The sequence below is a fragment of the Hyperolius riggenbachi genome, chromosome 5 (assembly GCF_040937935.1).
Source record: "Hyperolius riggenbachi isolate aHypRig1 chromosome 5, aHypRig1.pri, whole genome shotgun sequence".
In the NCBI taxonomy this organism is placed as follows: domain Eukaryota; kingdom Metazoa; phylum Chordata; class Amphibia; order Anura; family Hyperoliidae; genus Hyperolius; species Hyperolius riggenbachi.
In genome coordinates this window covers 302687842-302704570 of record NC_090650.1, presented here as the reverse complement: position 1 = coordinate 302704570, position 16729 = coordinate 302687842, and the positions used below count along the sequence as shown (strand labels likewise).

The following is a 16729-nucleotide window of genomic DNA, read 5'->3' as shown; positions in this document are numbered from 1 at the left end:
ACATCAGTTAGATCGAATGTGAAGGTGAATCACATAGGATATCGCTTGTAGTGTGTGAGTCACTAGTCGATAGATTGTCGATCAACCATACTGAAATGTATTCCTTAATAAAGTTGATCACTTTGTCGATTGAATCAGAATCGCTAGATGTATGGCTACCTTAAGTCCTACACTGCTGTTTCTGCTTGGTGCATGCATTAACTTATTTCTACACAGTCTGCTGACTGCTGATTCATCTACATCTCTTTGTTTACATGAACCACAAATGCAGTCTGGGCACTGTCTTCACTTGTTTGTTCTGTTGCATTGCAGGTACACTGGTATCAGTCTAGTAGGTAAAGAGGGTCAGATTTTGTAGGATGTTCTTTTGTGTGATTGCACTGGAATCAGGGCCAGCCCTAGACTTTTTGCCGCCTGAGGCAACCTTAGAAAAAAATTGCCCCCCCCCCCAGCCGTGGGTGCGGGGGGGGGGGCGGCCTCCGAGCTGGAGGGGTAGCGGGCAAAAAGGGGGTATTGGGCCTAGCGGCGGGGAGGGGGGTCGGACCTCCCCCTCCCTCGCCTGGGTCCCCCGGTCTGCGCTCCACCTCCAGCTTTAAATGGTTACATAGCAGCCGATAGTAAGAGGGACGGGCGGGGATCACTCACCTCTTCCGCTTCCAGCATGCGCTCCACTGACGTCACTTCCTGCAACGCCGTGCACTTACAATACAGTGGGCGGTGTTGCAGGAAGTGACATCAGTGGAGCACACGCTGGAACCGGAAGAGGTGAGTGATCCGCGCCCGTCCCTCTTACTATCGGCTGCTATGTAACCATTTAAAGCTGGAGGTGAAGCGCAGATCGGGGGACCCAGGCGAGGGAGGGGTGGTCCGACCCCCCTCCCCGCCGCTAGGCCCAATACCCCCTTTCTGCCTGCTTCCCCTCCAGCTCGGTGGCCGCCCCCTCCCCCCCCGCACACTCAGGGACGGGCGGTTGCCGCCCCCCTAGAAGTGCTGCCTGAGGCAAAAGTTTCACCCCGCCTTATGAGTGGGCCGGCCCTGACTGGAATGGTTTTAGCAGGTGTGGAATGGATTGCAATTATTTACCTGCAGTCTTCTCATCCACAAGACAAACACTAACATAATAATGGTGGCGCAGGAGCCAAAGACTGCACAGTCTACACCCACTCTATCACCATCATCTTCTTTTTCCACCACCACCTTCCATCACTGCCTTCTTTCTCCATGAGGCAACCAGTTTGAGGCGTGAAAACTAAAAATAAAAAAAGTAAAAGTGGGTGCCCCTAAATTGTCATATTATGGCACAGGATCTCCAGGGCATAATGGCAAGCACTGCTTCACCAGAAGATGGCTGGCAGGTGAAATGTGAAATGCATATGGTCACACAGAGAGATACAGTATAATATATATATATATATGCCCATTTTATTTTAATGAGGTGGAGTTGCAATTTGCACAACACTGATTCTTTAGAAAATATTATTTTTAATAAATTGATTATTCGTGACATGTTTCCTTTGCACATTTTCCTATAACCTAATGACTTACATGCATTTACTTATCTTCATGAAAACATGCAAGTGAATGTTTCATGAATATTTATGCGAGGTGAAAATGGCTGTACACTAATCTTTGTGATCTACTGTAAGATTTTAAATTCTGGCATTATCTATACACTTTTCCCTCTGGTTTTACAGACATATGTTGGTAACGATTAAAGTGGTGTGAGGAGGTGGAGGACCGCAGAGAGCTGGGCTAAGAACATCTGCGGCAATGGATTATCGTAAAGGAAGAATGTGTAAGGCATAACTTTCAGTTATTACAAATGTTCTTCGAAAAAGTTGTCTACTGCGCTTCATTATATCACTGAACTTCTGAAAAATTGTGGTTTGTGCTGTACAAAAATAATTATACCCACTTATATACCTATTGCCAAACCAGCAATGACCTGTCTTTGACCAATGCAGGTGTGAAAAAAAAATCTGATGCACTCATTTTTTATCGGACTCTTTGAATTTTGGCCTTTTTTTGTGGTTTCTGATTACAAACCTGCTTCCAAAAGCAAGGCAAATATTTATTTGGTGTTATGCAATGCAAAACAGAAGTTTGTCTTCTTAAATCAGAAGGCATTTTCATTTAATTCAGGTTGGAGTGAGCTCTGAGTATGCATATCATCTTTTTGTTGTCCCTGATAGCTATTAGCTTGGTTCTGTAATACTAACCACTTCCGGCTCATGCTAATTGAAATCTATGCCCAGTTTGGGACCAGTTAGCCCTGCCAGGATGCCACTGCAGCCCACTCGCCCTGCCGTCGATGTGAAAGCAGAGCTCCTGGAATCGGTCAGGACCCTGTGATCACTGTGAGCCAATCACAACTTGATCAACTTTTTGTGGGCCTTTCCCAACTTTTTTGAAATGTGCTTTAGGCATCAAACTATAAAACTAAAAATTAGCATGTATAAGCATATATTTTTCATAAAACAATTAAAATTATCACATTAAAAAATTTGATATTTTTAAATTTGTTCTTTTTGCACTCTTAAAGAGACACTTAAGCCTAAGATAAAAAAATCAGTTTTACACACCTGGGGCTTCTAACAGCCCCGACCCCATGCAGCTGTCACGTGCCCTCGCAGTCATGATCGGATCCTCCTGTCCCCCACCGCCAGCTACTTTCACTTCGCCGACAGGCCTGGCCACGCGTAGCCTTGTATGCGTTCCGGAATAGCGTCCTGCGCCTGGCCAGGCCTGTGCAGGCGCAGTGAGCCTGTTGTCTGAAAAAGAAAGTTACTGGCAGCGGGGGACAGGAGGATCCGATCGTGACTGCGAGGACATGGGACAGCTGCAGTAGAAGCTCCAGGTAAGTAAAACTGATTTTTTTTGTTTAGGCTTAAGGATCACTGTAAGGTAAGCTAATTTACTTCTGCATCTCAAAGCATTTCCTGATTTACTATCGCATATCCAAGTATTTCTAATCAGGATGTCACAAGCTATTCAGTATGTCCAAACTGGATTTTTGTATTTCAATAAAATAAAAAAATGTGTTGCTATGTTAAATAAAATGGCAACCCTCATCTGTCATACTGATATGACAAATGTAATGTCAGTACCATATAGATGCACCCACAGAGATAATATTTTTTTCTAATAAATACAGGCCACTATGGAATTGGCCTGGATTTATTAAGGAGTCGTTTATTATAAAAAAGTAACTTATAGAGGATGCTGCCTGCAGCTGCAGTTACACTGCCACTAATCACTAATTTATCCCTCAGCTTCTCTGATTATGAGAATAACAGAACATTTCTAAGCAATCTGAGTTCAGGTTTGCTAAATTTTATTATGATGATGTCACCACGTGGGGATACTTGAAAATCTTTGGTGATGTCTTCATTTATCAGGCCTTGTATAAATCTGGATATTCATTCCCTTCGCACTTCCTACCTGATTACTGCTTATGCAAATATAAAGATGAGAAAGCACTTGCACAAAATGCAGCAAGGGTGGATACTGCCACACTGGGCTTACCTGCAGCATGCTTCAATGCTTCAGCAGGGCTAGTCCCTGCGAAACAGCTGTCAGACTAGTCCTTCCCCCACTGCTGTAAGCTTTTTTGTGTCAACCCAGCCACAATAAAGAGTATTTTAGCAGCTGTGCCCATCCTCCTTCTCTTCTGATTGAAATTCTGATTACGGCTTACTTGCATACTAATCCATCAAATTTGTATTTGAGTCATTTTCGACCCTGGGCTAGGATTATTAAGACATCTCCAGAGAGCTCCAAGCATGTCCATTGAGGATATCCTCATTTATTCAGCTAATTTCTTTTTTTTCTTGTTTAAGGACACCTGAAGTGAGAGGGATATGGAGGATTCCATATTTATTTGGCATCTTGCTTATCGTTCATGCATCACACACCTGAAACAAGCATGTGGCTAATCCAGTCAGTCAAACATTTTATCTGCATGCTTGTTCAGGGCTCTATGGCTAAAGGTGTAAGATGCAGAGGATCAACAGAACTCCGGGCAATTTGTTTTGTTTAAAAGGAAATAAATACGGTAACCTTCAAGTCTTCTCACTTCAGGTGTCCTTTAAATTTTAGACCAGGTTCACTAAATAACATTCAGTTGCTATGGAGGAGGGACAATTGTGCGGGACACGATGGAGTGGTTTACAGTGGGCAGGGTAAAGAGAGGAACAATGCACTTAGCCAAAATGATCTGGTACTCTGGATCTTTTGGCGATGTTTACGGCCAGGTGTACAGATACTACTAGATATTTGGCTAAGAATGCAACAGCTTGTGTGCATTAAAGCGGTACTGAGTTAAAAAAAACAAAACCAAAGTGTTTCACTTACCTGGGGCTTCTGCCAGCCCCTTGCAGCCTTCCTGTCCCACGCCGGTTCTGCACGATCCTCCATTCTCCCCCCGCCAGCTAGTTTCATTACCTCCGACTTCTAAGTCAATGACTACTGCACCTGTGCGGCCCTGGCCACACGTATCTTTCTTCGCATTCCTGTCCACAATATCATCCTGCACTAATAGTCAGGGCTGTGCAGGTGCACTTGCCGTCGACTTACAAGTTGGCGGTAATGAAACAAGCTGGTGGAGGGAGAATGACGGATCGTGGAAGACCGGGGCGGGACAGGAAGGCTACAAGGGGCTGGCAGAAGATGCAGGTAAGTGAAACACTTTTCTTTTTTTTTTTAATTCTTCAGTTTTGCTTTAAGTGTGACAAGCCTCCCTTTAAAGTTGTGGTTAATTACTCTTACCATCACGTGAACTTCATGCCCTTTTGTACTCTGTAAAGATCTAAGGATAAATTGATTTGCTAAGCCTTTATATTGCCTTTGGATGTATTTACACATGTTAATTAAGTTACCTCTAAGTTGTCTCTTTTCCAAGGTAAATAAGCTCCAATTGCCTAACCTTTCTTAGTAAAAGAAACCTTTTCCTACCATTAATCAAGTTACTCCTTTTTGTTCCAGTTCTAAAACTTCAATGTCTGTCCTGCAAAATAGTAAAAGATCAACTCCCTCTGTGCTAGCGGGGAGCTTACTCTTTAAGACCATTTGCTCCCCAATCTAGCAGCTTTGAATGTCCATCCCACCCTTCGCTGGTGGATCCCAAACTTCCTGACCAAAGGTCTGAAGTTGTTAAGCTAGGGGAGGTCACCTCTCAGCAAAGGGTTATGAACACCTGGGCTCTACAAGGTTGCGTCCTGTCACCAACCCTGTTCTCCCTCTACACAAACAACTGCAGATCCATGGCGAACTCTGTCAAGGTCATCAAGTTTGGCCACCATTGTTGGCCTGGTAACAAACAATGATGAGCAGGCCTACCATCCGGAGGTTGACAGAATTTCCCAGTGGTGCAGGGAGAACAGGCTGGTCTTTAATACACCAAAAACCGTAGAGCTGATAGCAGCTGAAATAGTGCAGGGATGGAGAGACCAGGGGGAGTTTGAGGAAGAAGAGTAGGAGGACCGCACTTCTGAAGATCATCATGTGCCAGCAGATATGGCAGCCCTCTTCCCCATGGCAGCGCACATGTTGCAGTGCCTGCTCAGGGACCCAAGGGTCAAAGAGATGCGTGGTCGGGAGGACATGTGGATCACCCTGATGATGGACCCACGGCTGAAGGGGAAGCTGAATCAGTTCCTGCCTGCAGCAGGAGGAGACCTTGTGTGCTAAATGAGGGAGTTGCAGCGGTCCCTGGTTTGGTGCTTGGAGGAAGCCTTCCCCCAGACTCCCCCACCCCACTGTCACAGTCCAGCCAGCACAGCAGCAGGTGCCTGCGTCCATCAGCAGCAGGCGCCCATCAAACCTGCTGTCTCTCACAAAGGCGCTGTACGCCACGCCAGTACAGCTGACGAGTGAGGAGGTGCCTGCAGCTGCAGCATTTGGCTCTCAAAGCCAGAACCAGCGCCTGACCCGGATGGTGGCAGACTATTTGGGGTCCTACAGCGGCCTTGACAGCGACACCACTGTGGACCCATTGGATCACTGGGTCAAGCACCTGGATATTTGGAGTGAGCTGGTGCAGTATGCCCTGGAAGTCCTTGCTTGCCTCCCCTTCCAGGGTGCTGTCAGAAAGGTGCTTCAAGCGCGGCCGATGGCGTGGTACCCGAGAAGCGCTCTCGTCTGTCCACCCAGTCTGTGGACAGACTAACGTTTCTGAAAATAAACCAGGCTTGAGTGGTTGGTGAATTCCTGGCCCCTGTTGTTGGCAAGAGGGGGAAATGAAGTGGCTGGAAATCACACTATGCCTGCTTTACTACCACCCTTTACCACCACAACCTCCAGGCTCCGCATAAGCCTGGTTCAAAATTTTTTGACAGCCGTGATATCAACACACTAGGTGCCATGGTAAACACAATTGATGTGTAATTTTTTGGGGATGTGTCTGTGCTGTCCGAGTTGTGGGGAGGCCCCAACTGCGGCAGTACGACCACTTCCTGGAACCTCTTCTAATTTTTGAACTTGCCGTGGTACCTACAAGTGCCATGGTGAACTATCTAAACACAATTGATGTGTAATTTTTTTGGATGTGTCTGTGCTGTCCGAGTTGTGGGGAGGCCCCAACTGCGGCAATACGACCGCTTACTGGAACCTCTTCTAATTTTTTAACTAGCCGTGGTACCTACAAATGCCATGGTGAACTATCTAAACACAATTGATGTGTAATTTTTTTGGATGTGTCTGTGCTGTCCGAGTTGTGGGGAGGCCCCAACTGCGGCATTACGACCACTTCCAGGAACCTCTCCTAATTTTTGAACTTTGCTGTGGTACCAACAAACTAGGTGCCATGGTGAACTATCTATTCTGCCTGCCAGACATTAAACTTCTTCTCCTCCTCCCGTCTCCTGCTGCCTGTGCTGATCCCACCGCCAGGGTGCATCGACCTACTCATCCTGCTCCTGATGCTCCTGTCTGTGGTACCCACTAACACCAGGGTCCACACTAAACTGCATCGTCTGCTGTCACCAGCTATTACACCACTACAAATACAATAGCCTGCCACCAGCTATCACGCCACTACAATAGCTTTACTCTTTTGGAGATGCCAGAGCTGAAAACTTCGATGTTCCACTTGTGCGGTTGGACTTTGGACACAATATGGGCTGCACGACCATCGACCGCTGTCTGGAACCTATCCTGATGTTAATAATTTACAGGCCTTTTTTTTCATTTTATGTTAACCAAATAATAAATTAGTGTTTCCCTTTAAAAAAAAACATGATGCTACATGCATCATTTACCCTAAAAACCCTTTTTAAAGCTATTTAAAGGGCACTTCCGGGTTTTCTATCCGGGTACCCGAATAGGTCGGGTACCTCGTGGGTAATTTGGTCAGATATCCGAATTCACTCGGATATCCGCAAGGTCGGATCCGGATATCTGAATCGGATCCGGATATCTGGGTACCTGGATCCGGCCGGGTTTTAAAAAGTACTACCCGAGCAACCCTGATGGCTAGCTGCATCCACGTGTATCAGTGTGCATTCAATTTATTTAAATTAGGATTTAGTGCATACTTTTGCATCTTATTTTGTATTCAAGGTGAATATTTAAGTCCCTGGGGGCGGTGCAAGCCTCTATTGGTTTAATTTCAGTTACAGCCTGATTAGGAGCTCTGCCAATCTTTTCATTGCTCTTTAGAAAATGTGTAGACCATTTATGGCTAGCAGCATTAGGTTCATACCATGTTTTAACTGTTAGTTAGTGGTTAGGTCTCTTCCGTAAGGCCACACTTCTTTTGAGGTAGTAAATTTTATGTTATAAATAATATTTTAGAACACAGAGGAAATGCATAGTTTCATACCACTTTAAGGTGTGTTCACTCCATAAGTGTTATAATGTGCTTTTGTTATAAAGCATGTAAGGCAACATCCACACTGTGGACATTACATCCTAGTTGATGTCCAAGCTTTATAAATGAACTTGCAATATACGATAGATCATATTACAATAATGCGGACCATTGCAATGCAGAGATGTGAACATGATCTTACACCTGTATATACAGTGCATGTTCTTGTGCAACGCATAATGTGATTGCACCCTTCAAGGTATGTGTTTAATCTTTTAATATTTTCCAATCAGATATCGGACAATGTCTTACATTGATGTTTTCTAGTACAGGCCCAATGGCTGCCGCTAGGGGCACCATTGCTGGATAAAAACCAGCACAGTGTTAGTGACTAAGTCCAGGGATAGTTTTAGACTTTTTGCTGCCTGAGGCAAACTTATGAGGATGCACGCTACGCCCCCCCCCCACACACACACACACAGTAGCATACTGGCTGACTGTGAATCTGTAACAAACAAACTGCTCACTCTCAGCCACTCCATTCCTCTTCAGTCAGTACAGCAGTGCCAACTCCTCTCTTCTGCTGTGCAAGTCAAATGAAACACTGCTGCTCTCCTATCTCTTCCCTCCTCACTCACTGTCAGACTCCTCACACAGCACAGCAAGCTGCTTTTCCCCAATGATGACCTCTTCACCTCGCTCTACTCTCGCTTGTCCTCCTACTCTGACTGCATGCTGTTAGTGTAAACACACAGTACAAACATGCTGCCCCTGTACTCTCTGCGCCTGATGCAAATGTTTCACCTTGCTTCATGAGAGAACCAGCCCTAACTAAGTCCAACACTTTGATCACTGGCTGCCACCCCCAACTCTGCTGATAGTACTTGGGTGAATTTGGGTTCACTATCAGGGGTGCCATTACAAGATCTAGTTCAGTTCATGACATCAGCCTATGTGGAAAAAGTGTCAAAGTCCAACACTTTGATTCCCTTCAGTACCACGCTGTTCACTTAATAGTGTAATCATATTGTCATGCATTAAGGGGGAGGAGCTACAGCGAGCTTGTGTCACTTCCCCACTGATGCTGAGTTGCCTCCTCGCTCTAGTGCAAGGAGCTAGAGACCTGGCCTGATCCCCCAACTGCAGCAACCCCATGATCACCTACGCCATACACCAGAAAAACAAACAAACAAGTGTGTGTGTGTGTGTGTGTTTAGCACATAAACTGATTGGAAAGCGTTAAACCACAAAAAAAAAAAGTCTATAGGACTTCAGAAAAGTCCTATTTAAGATTAGAATGATAGATACAATTGTTTATCCCACCAGTTTATTTTTACATCAGGTTTATGTTAACCACTTTACCCCCCCCCCCCCCCCAGTGCTAAATTTCTTCGTCCCTCTGCGCACTGCTTCACCCCCAGGGACGGAGAAAGGCGCACTTGTTTGTTTACTGGCTGGGAGTGGGCGGGGACCTCGCGCGCACACTCCAGCCAGCCAGCACAGCAGGTGACTAATTGGATGTTAGGAACAAGCGTTCCTAAATCCAATTAGACGCGCCGATTGCGGACACAATAGAGACTGCTTCAAACAGAAGCAGTCTCCATTGATAACAATGTAATGTAAACAAATGTGCAGCGCGCGATCGCGCGCCCCCGCGACCCGCGCGCGCGCGCACACCCCCGCTCTGCAGTGCAATGATTGGTTATGGGGACCCCAGTCCCCAATAACCAATCATATCACAGAAAAAAAATCAATGGAAGCAGCGCTGCAAAGTACAAATCGCGCTGGTGCTTCAGGGGTAAAACCCCTCCGTTGTGAAGTGGTTAAAGGACCACCACTGCGAAAATCGTAAAATTTAAAATACATGGAAACACATACAAATTAGAAGTATGTTTCTTCCAGAGTAAAATGAGCTATAGATTACATTTCTCCTATGTTGCTGTCACTTACAGTAGGTAGTAGAAATCTGACAGAGCTACGGTGACCATACGTCCCGCTTTACCCGGGACGTGTCCCGCCTTCGTGGTCCGCTGTCCCAGGCTGCATGCTTTTAGCCACGGGACGTCCCGGCCTCGGGACTCTGGCCACCGTACTATTGAATGAACTGGCCAAAGCATCTAATAGACACTGCGCCAGTTCATAACCTGCAGCCCCGCTCCAGCTTGCATAGTCTCCGGCAGGCAGAGCAGGGCTATGGGAAGATGGCTGCCGAAGCCCTGTACTGGAGACTATTTGTGTCTCCAGTACAGGGCTTCGGGCGCCATCTTCCCATAGCCCTGCTATTCCATTCCAGCGCAGGAGATTGGAGAAGTAAGATCTCCGGGGGAGCTGCACACCAGAGGCCAGTCGGGAGAGAAGACTTCTGTCAGGTGAGTAAATTCTTTTTTTTCCAGGTGAAATGTTGCCCAAATTGCGTTATTTTCTGCTAAAATGTTGCCCACATTGCGTTTATTTTGTGCTGAAATGTTGCCCACATTGCGTTTATTTTGTGCTATCATGTTGCCCATTGCGTTTATTTTGTGCTGAAATGTTGCCCAGATTGCGTTTATTTTGTGCTATCATGTTGCCCATTGCGTTTATTTTTTCTGCTGAAATGTTGCCCACATTGCGTTTATTTTGTGCTGTCATGTTGCCCATTGCATTTATTTTGTGCAGAAATGTTGCTCACATTGCATTTATTTTGTGCTGACATGTTGCCCATTGCGTTTATTTTGTGCTGACATGTTGCCCATTGCGTTTATTTTGTGCTGAAATGTTGCCCACATTGCGTTTATTTTGTGCTGACATGTTGCTCACATTGCGTATATTTTGTGCTGTCATGTTGCTCATTGCATTTATTTTGTGCTGAAATGTTGCCCACATTGCGTTTATTTTGTGCTGAAATGTTGCCCACATTGCGTTTATTTTATGCTGACATGTTGCCCATTGCGTTTATTTTGTTCTGAAATGTTGCCCACATTGCGTTTATTTAGTGCTGACATGTTGCCCACATTGCGTTTATTTTGTGCTGACATGTTGCCCATTACATTTATTTTGTGCTGAAATGTTGCCCACATTGCGTTTATTTTGTGCTGAAATGTTGCCCACATTGTGTTTATTTTGTGCTGAAATGTTGCCCACATTGCGGTTATTTTGTGCTGACATGTTGCCCACATTGCATTTATTTTGTGCTGAAATGTTGCCCACATTGCGTTTATTTTGTGCTGACATGTTGCCCACATTGCGTTTATTTTCTGGTGTCTGGGGTAACTGTTGCTGCATTTATTATTTAATGGTCATAGTTGGCTATGTTTGCTGCTTTGCGGTTATGGTATACTATTAAATAGCATCACTCAGTTTCTGCACACCCATGATGCGAATCCTCGTTTGACCACATCATGGTGTAAACACTGCTTTCTTATGCCTCGCTGTTACATCATTATGTAAGATCCGCCCACACAATGTCGTGGCCATGCCCATTTTACGCGCGCCGCAGCCCCCCCATTTTCGCCGCAACGCGCAGCACCTCCCCGTCCCGGGTTGACCCCACAAAAATCTGGTCACTCTATTTAAACATAAATAAGTGGGCATAGCACAAAGAGTAGTTATTTTTCAACTCTGAGCTTAGCAGCATATTAATTCAAAAACTTCTGGAATAAGCCATGCTCCATAAGCCACACTTAACTTGATTTCCATATTGAGCACATGAAACATGAACATGAAAAATAAAAGTCAGATGGAAAGAAGACATTAAGCCTGGTACAGATGCTAGCTCTTTACGAGTCTTAAGTGTTTGAGATATATAAACTTGCTGCTTGTGGAGTGGAACATTACATGTAAAAATGGATTTTAATTCATAATAATATTCACATATGTACTCTAGACATGAATGAATATCAAGGACCACCTGGTTTTTAATTAATTGCTGGTCTTGCCATGCTTTCTGTCAGCTGCGATTTCTGTATACCCCAATGTCGACATTATACTCCAAGTCCATTACTTGACAGCCGGCTGGCACCATAAAAGAGCTTTTAGACGCAAATTAACACTAGTAGATAACATTTGAATATTTTTAAAGACTCTGTAATCATCCAGAGCTATATTTGTCAACCTTATTAAAGCTGAACTCTAAGCAGCCATCAGAACACATACTGAGATAATGAAACAACATTGCATCAATAAGATATTTTATATAATTTATATTTATGGTTGGAATTGTACACTCAAGACAATATTCAGTCCTCTTTGACCAGTCATGGATTGACTAGACATGTAAGTTAATATCGATTGGTTCAGGACATGTTACATTGAGTACATGTGTAGCCAACCAATTGCGAGCATGAAAAAGGTGTGCCAGGAAAAAAGGGCCCGGCTGAATAACAAAATGGCGCCGGTGGATAACAAAATCTCAATAATGATAAACATGGTTTACGCATTTGGTTAACAATAAATACCATTTTACAGACGGGAGTTGATAATGAAAATATACTGTATTAGTTAAAAATCATTACGTAATTCAACAATACAGCTGAACCCAACCCTACTCTCACACAGAACCCTCCCCAACCCATGGTGCCTAACCCACTCCCGGTGGTGCCTAACCACCACCCCGGGTGTTGCCTAACCCTAACTGCTCCCTGGGTGGTGCCTGACCCTAACCACCCCCCCAGGTGGTGCCTAACCTTCCATTCTCCAAAAGCTAATGTGTGCACTGGACACACAGGATTGCAATGTAACAATAGCAAGAAAAAGAAAAACAGCCTTCAGATGGGTGAACTACTGTAGCACTAAGCACTGACTGCACCTGTCTGCAACAACTAAAGTGTACCTTGTGAACAGAGCCTTTAGAGGAGAAACTCCACTAGGGACACAGAACACAGGCCTAACTAACGCTTTCCCTATCTACAGCACACCCTCTCTGATCTGCCTAGCACATAGCCTAAACACAGACTGCAAAATGGCTGCTGTGCTGGCCTTCTGATAAGTGTGTGTGTGTGTGTGTGTGTGTGTGTGTGTGTGCGGGGGGGGGGGTTGGGCATCCAGGTGGGAGGGATAGCTGATTGGCTGCCATGTGTCTGCTGACTCTGGGGTGAGGGGTCAAAGTTTGGCTCCATTATAATGTATAAAGGGGGTTGTACTCGCTTGGGAGGGTGAACGCAAACACGCATTTTTTTGCCGCCAACTAATCGCCAGCAGAACAGTTCTGGCCATCTCTTTGGCTAGTATGTGGTGGCTGGATGGTGTAATGGTTAAGGGCTCTGCCTCTGACATAGGAGACCAGGGTTCGAATCTCGACTCTGCCTGTTCAGTAAGCCAGCACATATTCAGTAGGAGACCTTAGGCAAGTCTCCCTAACACTGCTACTGCCTATAGAGTGTGTCATAGTGGCTGCAGCTCTGACGCTTTGAGTCCGCCAAGAGAAAAGCGCGATATAAATGTTATTTGTCTTGTCTAGTATGTACCAGATCCTAGAATACATTATAAAATCAGTTTAAAATTAGAGTCACATGATCCTTGGCTGCCATTTCTCTTCCTTCTCTGCTGAGATATGTTCTCCCACCTTGGCCTTGTATATGGATCCAACCTGTGTGGAAATCTATCAGTTATCATTACATTTGATGTTCTCTATGCAATACTCATACTTGTCTTCCTCCTATTCCTCTATCAGTTTTTGTGACAGTGATGGTCACAAGTGTGCAATATGACCTTTTTCTCCTCTGTTTCATCCCTTGTGACATTTGGAAGTGACAGCTTTTTCTGAGAGAGACTGGCAGCTCTTCCTCCCCCTCCATTAACCTCATCTACTTGAGTCCCATTATCATCTGCCTCAGAAGATAGACAATAGGCTTAGTGTCACTGAAGACTCACTGATCCCAATTCACCATTTTAGTAACTTTGGAGAACATATCTTTGCTATTTTGTCAATTCCCATATGCCTAGTACACACTATGAGATTTTCAGGAAGATTTCCTGCCAGATGTCTGATCTGATTTTGATTGATTTTTCCGACAATCGATCTGGCAGGAAATCTGCCTGAAAATCTCATCGTGTATACTAGGCGTTAATTGAAGTACACCAATATCTGTCATATAAGTACAACCTCCAACATGTATTTAAAATTGTATCTATTCTGTACTGTTGGCATAGCCTCTGTAATATATCTAGTATAGACTAGAGTTCCACCAAGTAGGGAAGGGACATTCAACATCATCTGCCAAGACAGCAGTGGCTATGTACAACTGCCAGACATCTATGGAAACTTCATGACCTTTCCCAATAGCTTATGGAGGCCTAACGTTATTGGTATACAGGGTTAACAAATATTGCACTATGAACAGGCCAGGGTAGGACTGTTTGTGTAAGATTCCAAAGATGAAGAGTTGTGTGCAGATAAATTCCATTGGTACAAATTGGGCTTCATTCACTAAGACAAATAACATGCCTTATCAGAGTTAACACACCTTATCAGAGTTAACACGTCTCATCAGATTCAACACACCTTATCAGCATTAACACACCTTATCAGAGTAGCATAGCGAGAGTTATGAACCTGCTAATTGGTAATGACGAGAGCTCCACTTGTCCTGACCAGAGCTCCTGCCTATTGGCCAATCAACGTGTGGGGATAACGTCCTTTAAAGTGATTGGACCTGCAGGAGCTCAGGGCAGGACGAGTGGAGCTCTCGTCATTACCAAATAACAGGCATAAGTTAATAGTATCATACTCTGATAAGGCATGTTAACTCTGATAAGATGTGTTAACTCTGATAAGGCATGTTAACTCTGATACGACATGCTATTTGTCTTAGTGAATCAAGCCCATAGTAAGCTATAAGCTCACTATACAGTTTTGGCTATGTGCCTGTCTTTCAGGGGCAAAAATAGATGAATTGCATATTTGGAAGTGATGCATCATGGGAAACCACAGTAGCACACGTAAAGCTGAAGGGAAATTTGCTGAAGGCAAATTTATATTCGGAGAAACATTATTATGATGCTCATTCTACTAGGCATGATGTATCAAACGTTGTCTGGGGGATAATAACAGAAGCAGTTGTGCTTGAAAGCAAAAAAACAGAACAAAAATAAACAAAACGGAACCACCTGAAAATCGTGCTCATATCTATTTGTTCTTTTTTTTTTACAGTATACCTCAGTTCTTCTGACAATGGGATCAAAGCACAAAATCGGAAATTAACTGATTGAAGAAAAGACAATCACATCCTTGCAGTTATGAATGCATCATCGCTTATACTGGAACTGAATTTAAGCAACTTAGATGGCAATGACACAGTGCCGACAACCAAGACCAAGCTGTCCTCATGTGATCAAGTGGTCATCGCTACTGAAGTGTTCCTCACTCTTGGAATTCTTAGCCTCCTTGAAAACATACTTGTTATTTCCGCAATTATCAAGAACAAAAATTTGCATTCCCCCATGTATTTCTTTGTATGTAGCTTAGCGGTAGCCGATATGCTAGTCAGCGTATCTAATGCATGGGAGACCATCACAATAAACCTTATAAATAATAAACATCTAGTTATGGAAGATGCCTTCGTACGTCATATTGACAATGTTTTCGATTCCATGATATGTATATCAGTGGTGGCTTCTATGTGTAGCTTACTTGCCATAGCAGTAGACCGCTACATCACCATCTTCTATGCTTTACGTTACCATAACATCATGACTGTAAAGAGAGCTGGAGGCATTATTGCTGGTATATGGACATTCTGCACTGGGTGTGGTATTATCTTCATTCTTTACTCTGAATCGACCTATGTGATAATTTGTCTCATAAGCATGTTTTTTACAATGCTTTTCCTCATGGTGTCTTTATATATCCACATGTTCCTGCTGGCTCGCACTCATGTGAAGAGAATAGCCGCTCTGCCAGGTTATAATTCAGTTCATCAGAGGACAAGTATGAAAGGAGCCATAACCCTCACCATACTGATAGGTATATTTATTGTTTGCTGGGCTCCGTTCTTTCTTCATCTGATTCTGATGATATCATGTCCACAGAACCTTTATTGTGTCTGTTTTATGTCCCATTTTAATATGTACCTCATCTTGATCATGTGCAATTCCGTCATCGACCCTCTGATTTATGCATTCCGCAGTCAGGAAATGCGAAAAACGTTCAAAGAAATCATTTGTTGCTGCAATCTGAGGATCAACTGTGAGCTACCTAGCAAATATTAATAAAGTCCTTTGTAAAGTTATCCTGTTCAGATATTTTGCATCAGTCTCCTCTTTTCATTTTGCAAGTTTATTAAGAATCAGTGAAATGCTACAAAGTTTGGCCCAGAGAAAATTATGTGGTTTGAGTAAAAGAGGTAAAAAATGTTTTTGTGAAAATGCCAAAGAGTTTAGCAGTGTGTAATGTTTATTATGACATGGCATGCTGGAAATTCTGAACTCAAAAGTTAAAAAAGACAAAAATACTTACCTAGGGATTGAATAGGATTGGGGGACTGAAAGGGGGCCAATACCATTAATGGATTATGCAAATAGGACAAGGTCCACAGGATATGTCATTTGTTTAAAGTAAACCCATATATTAAATGAACAGACCATTAACACGTTTTTATTATGTGCTCAATAAATGTATGGGTTTATGTTAAACAAGGTTTATGTTAAACAAATTACCTACCTTTTTGACCGTGTCCTATTTGCATGATCCATTAGTATTCTAACCTGTAAAGTCATTTGTTTATTTTTATAATCCTGCTTGATTATTCCATTTGGGATTTTGGGATTTGGGGAACTCTACACTAGAACAAGTTGTGTGTGTGTGCACGTGTGTGCGCGTGTGTGCGTGTATAATACATGCAGTCCAAAGGGAATCTACCCCTGGATAGATTTCATTATGATTCATAACACTGCAAATAGGAAATTTGGGCACCTGCAGTAAACTGACAATTTTGGGTGCCACCATTG

General features: G+C 43.8%; 1 protein-coding gene across 1 annotated transcript in view; it reads left to right on the top strand.

Moving 5' to 3' along the window:
- The window catches only part of LOC137517694 (melanocortin receptor 5-like), a 306932-nt gene extending 290921 nt beyond the window's left edge, over positions 1-16011 (top strand). Inside the window, exons 2-3 of the mRNA XM_068234698.1 lie at positions 1695-1795; positions 14934-16011. Coding sequence (XP_068090799.1) covers positions 15020-15991 — 972 coding nt within the window. The 5' untranslated portion in view covers positions 1695-1795; positions 14934-15019 and the 3' untranslated portion in view covers positions 15992-16011. The remainder of the gene's footprint in view (positions 1-1694; positions 1796-14933) is intronic.
- The last annotated feature ends 718 nt before the right edge of the window (positions 16012-16729 follow it).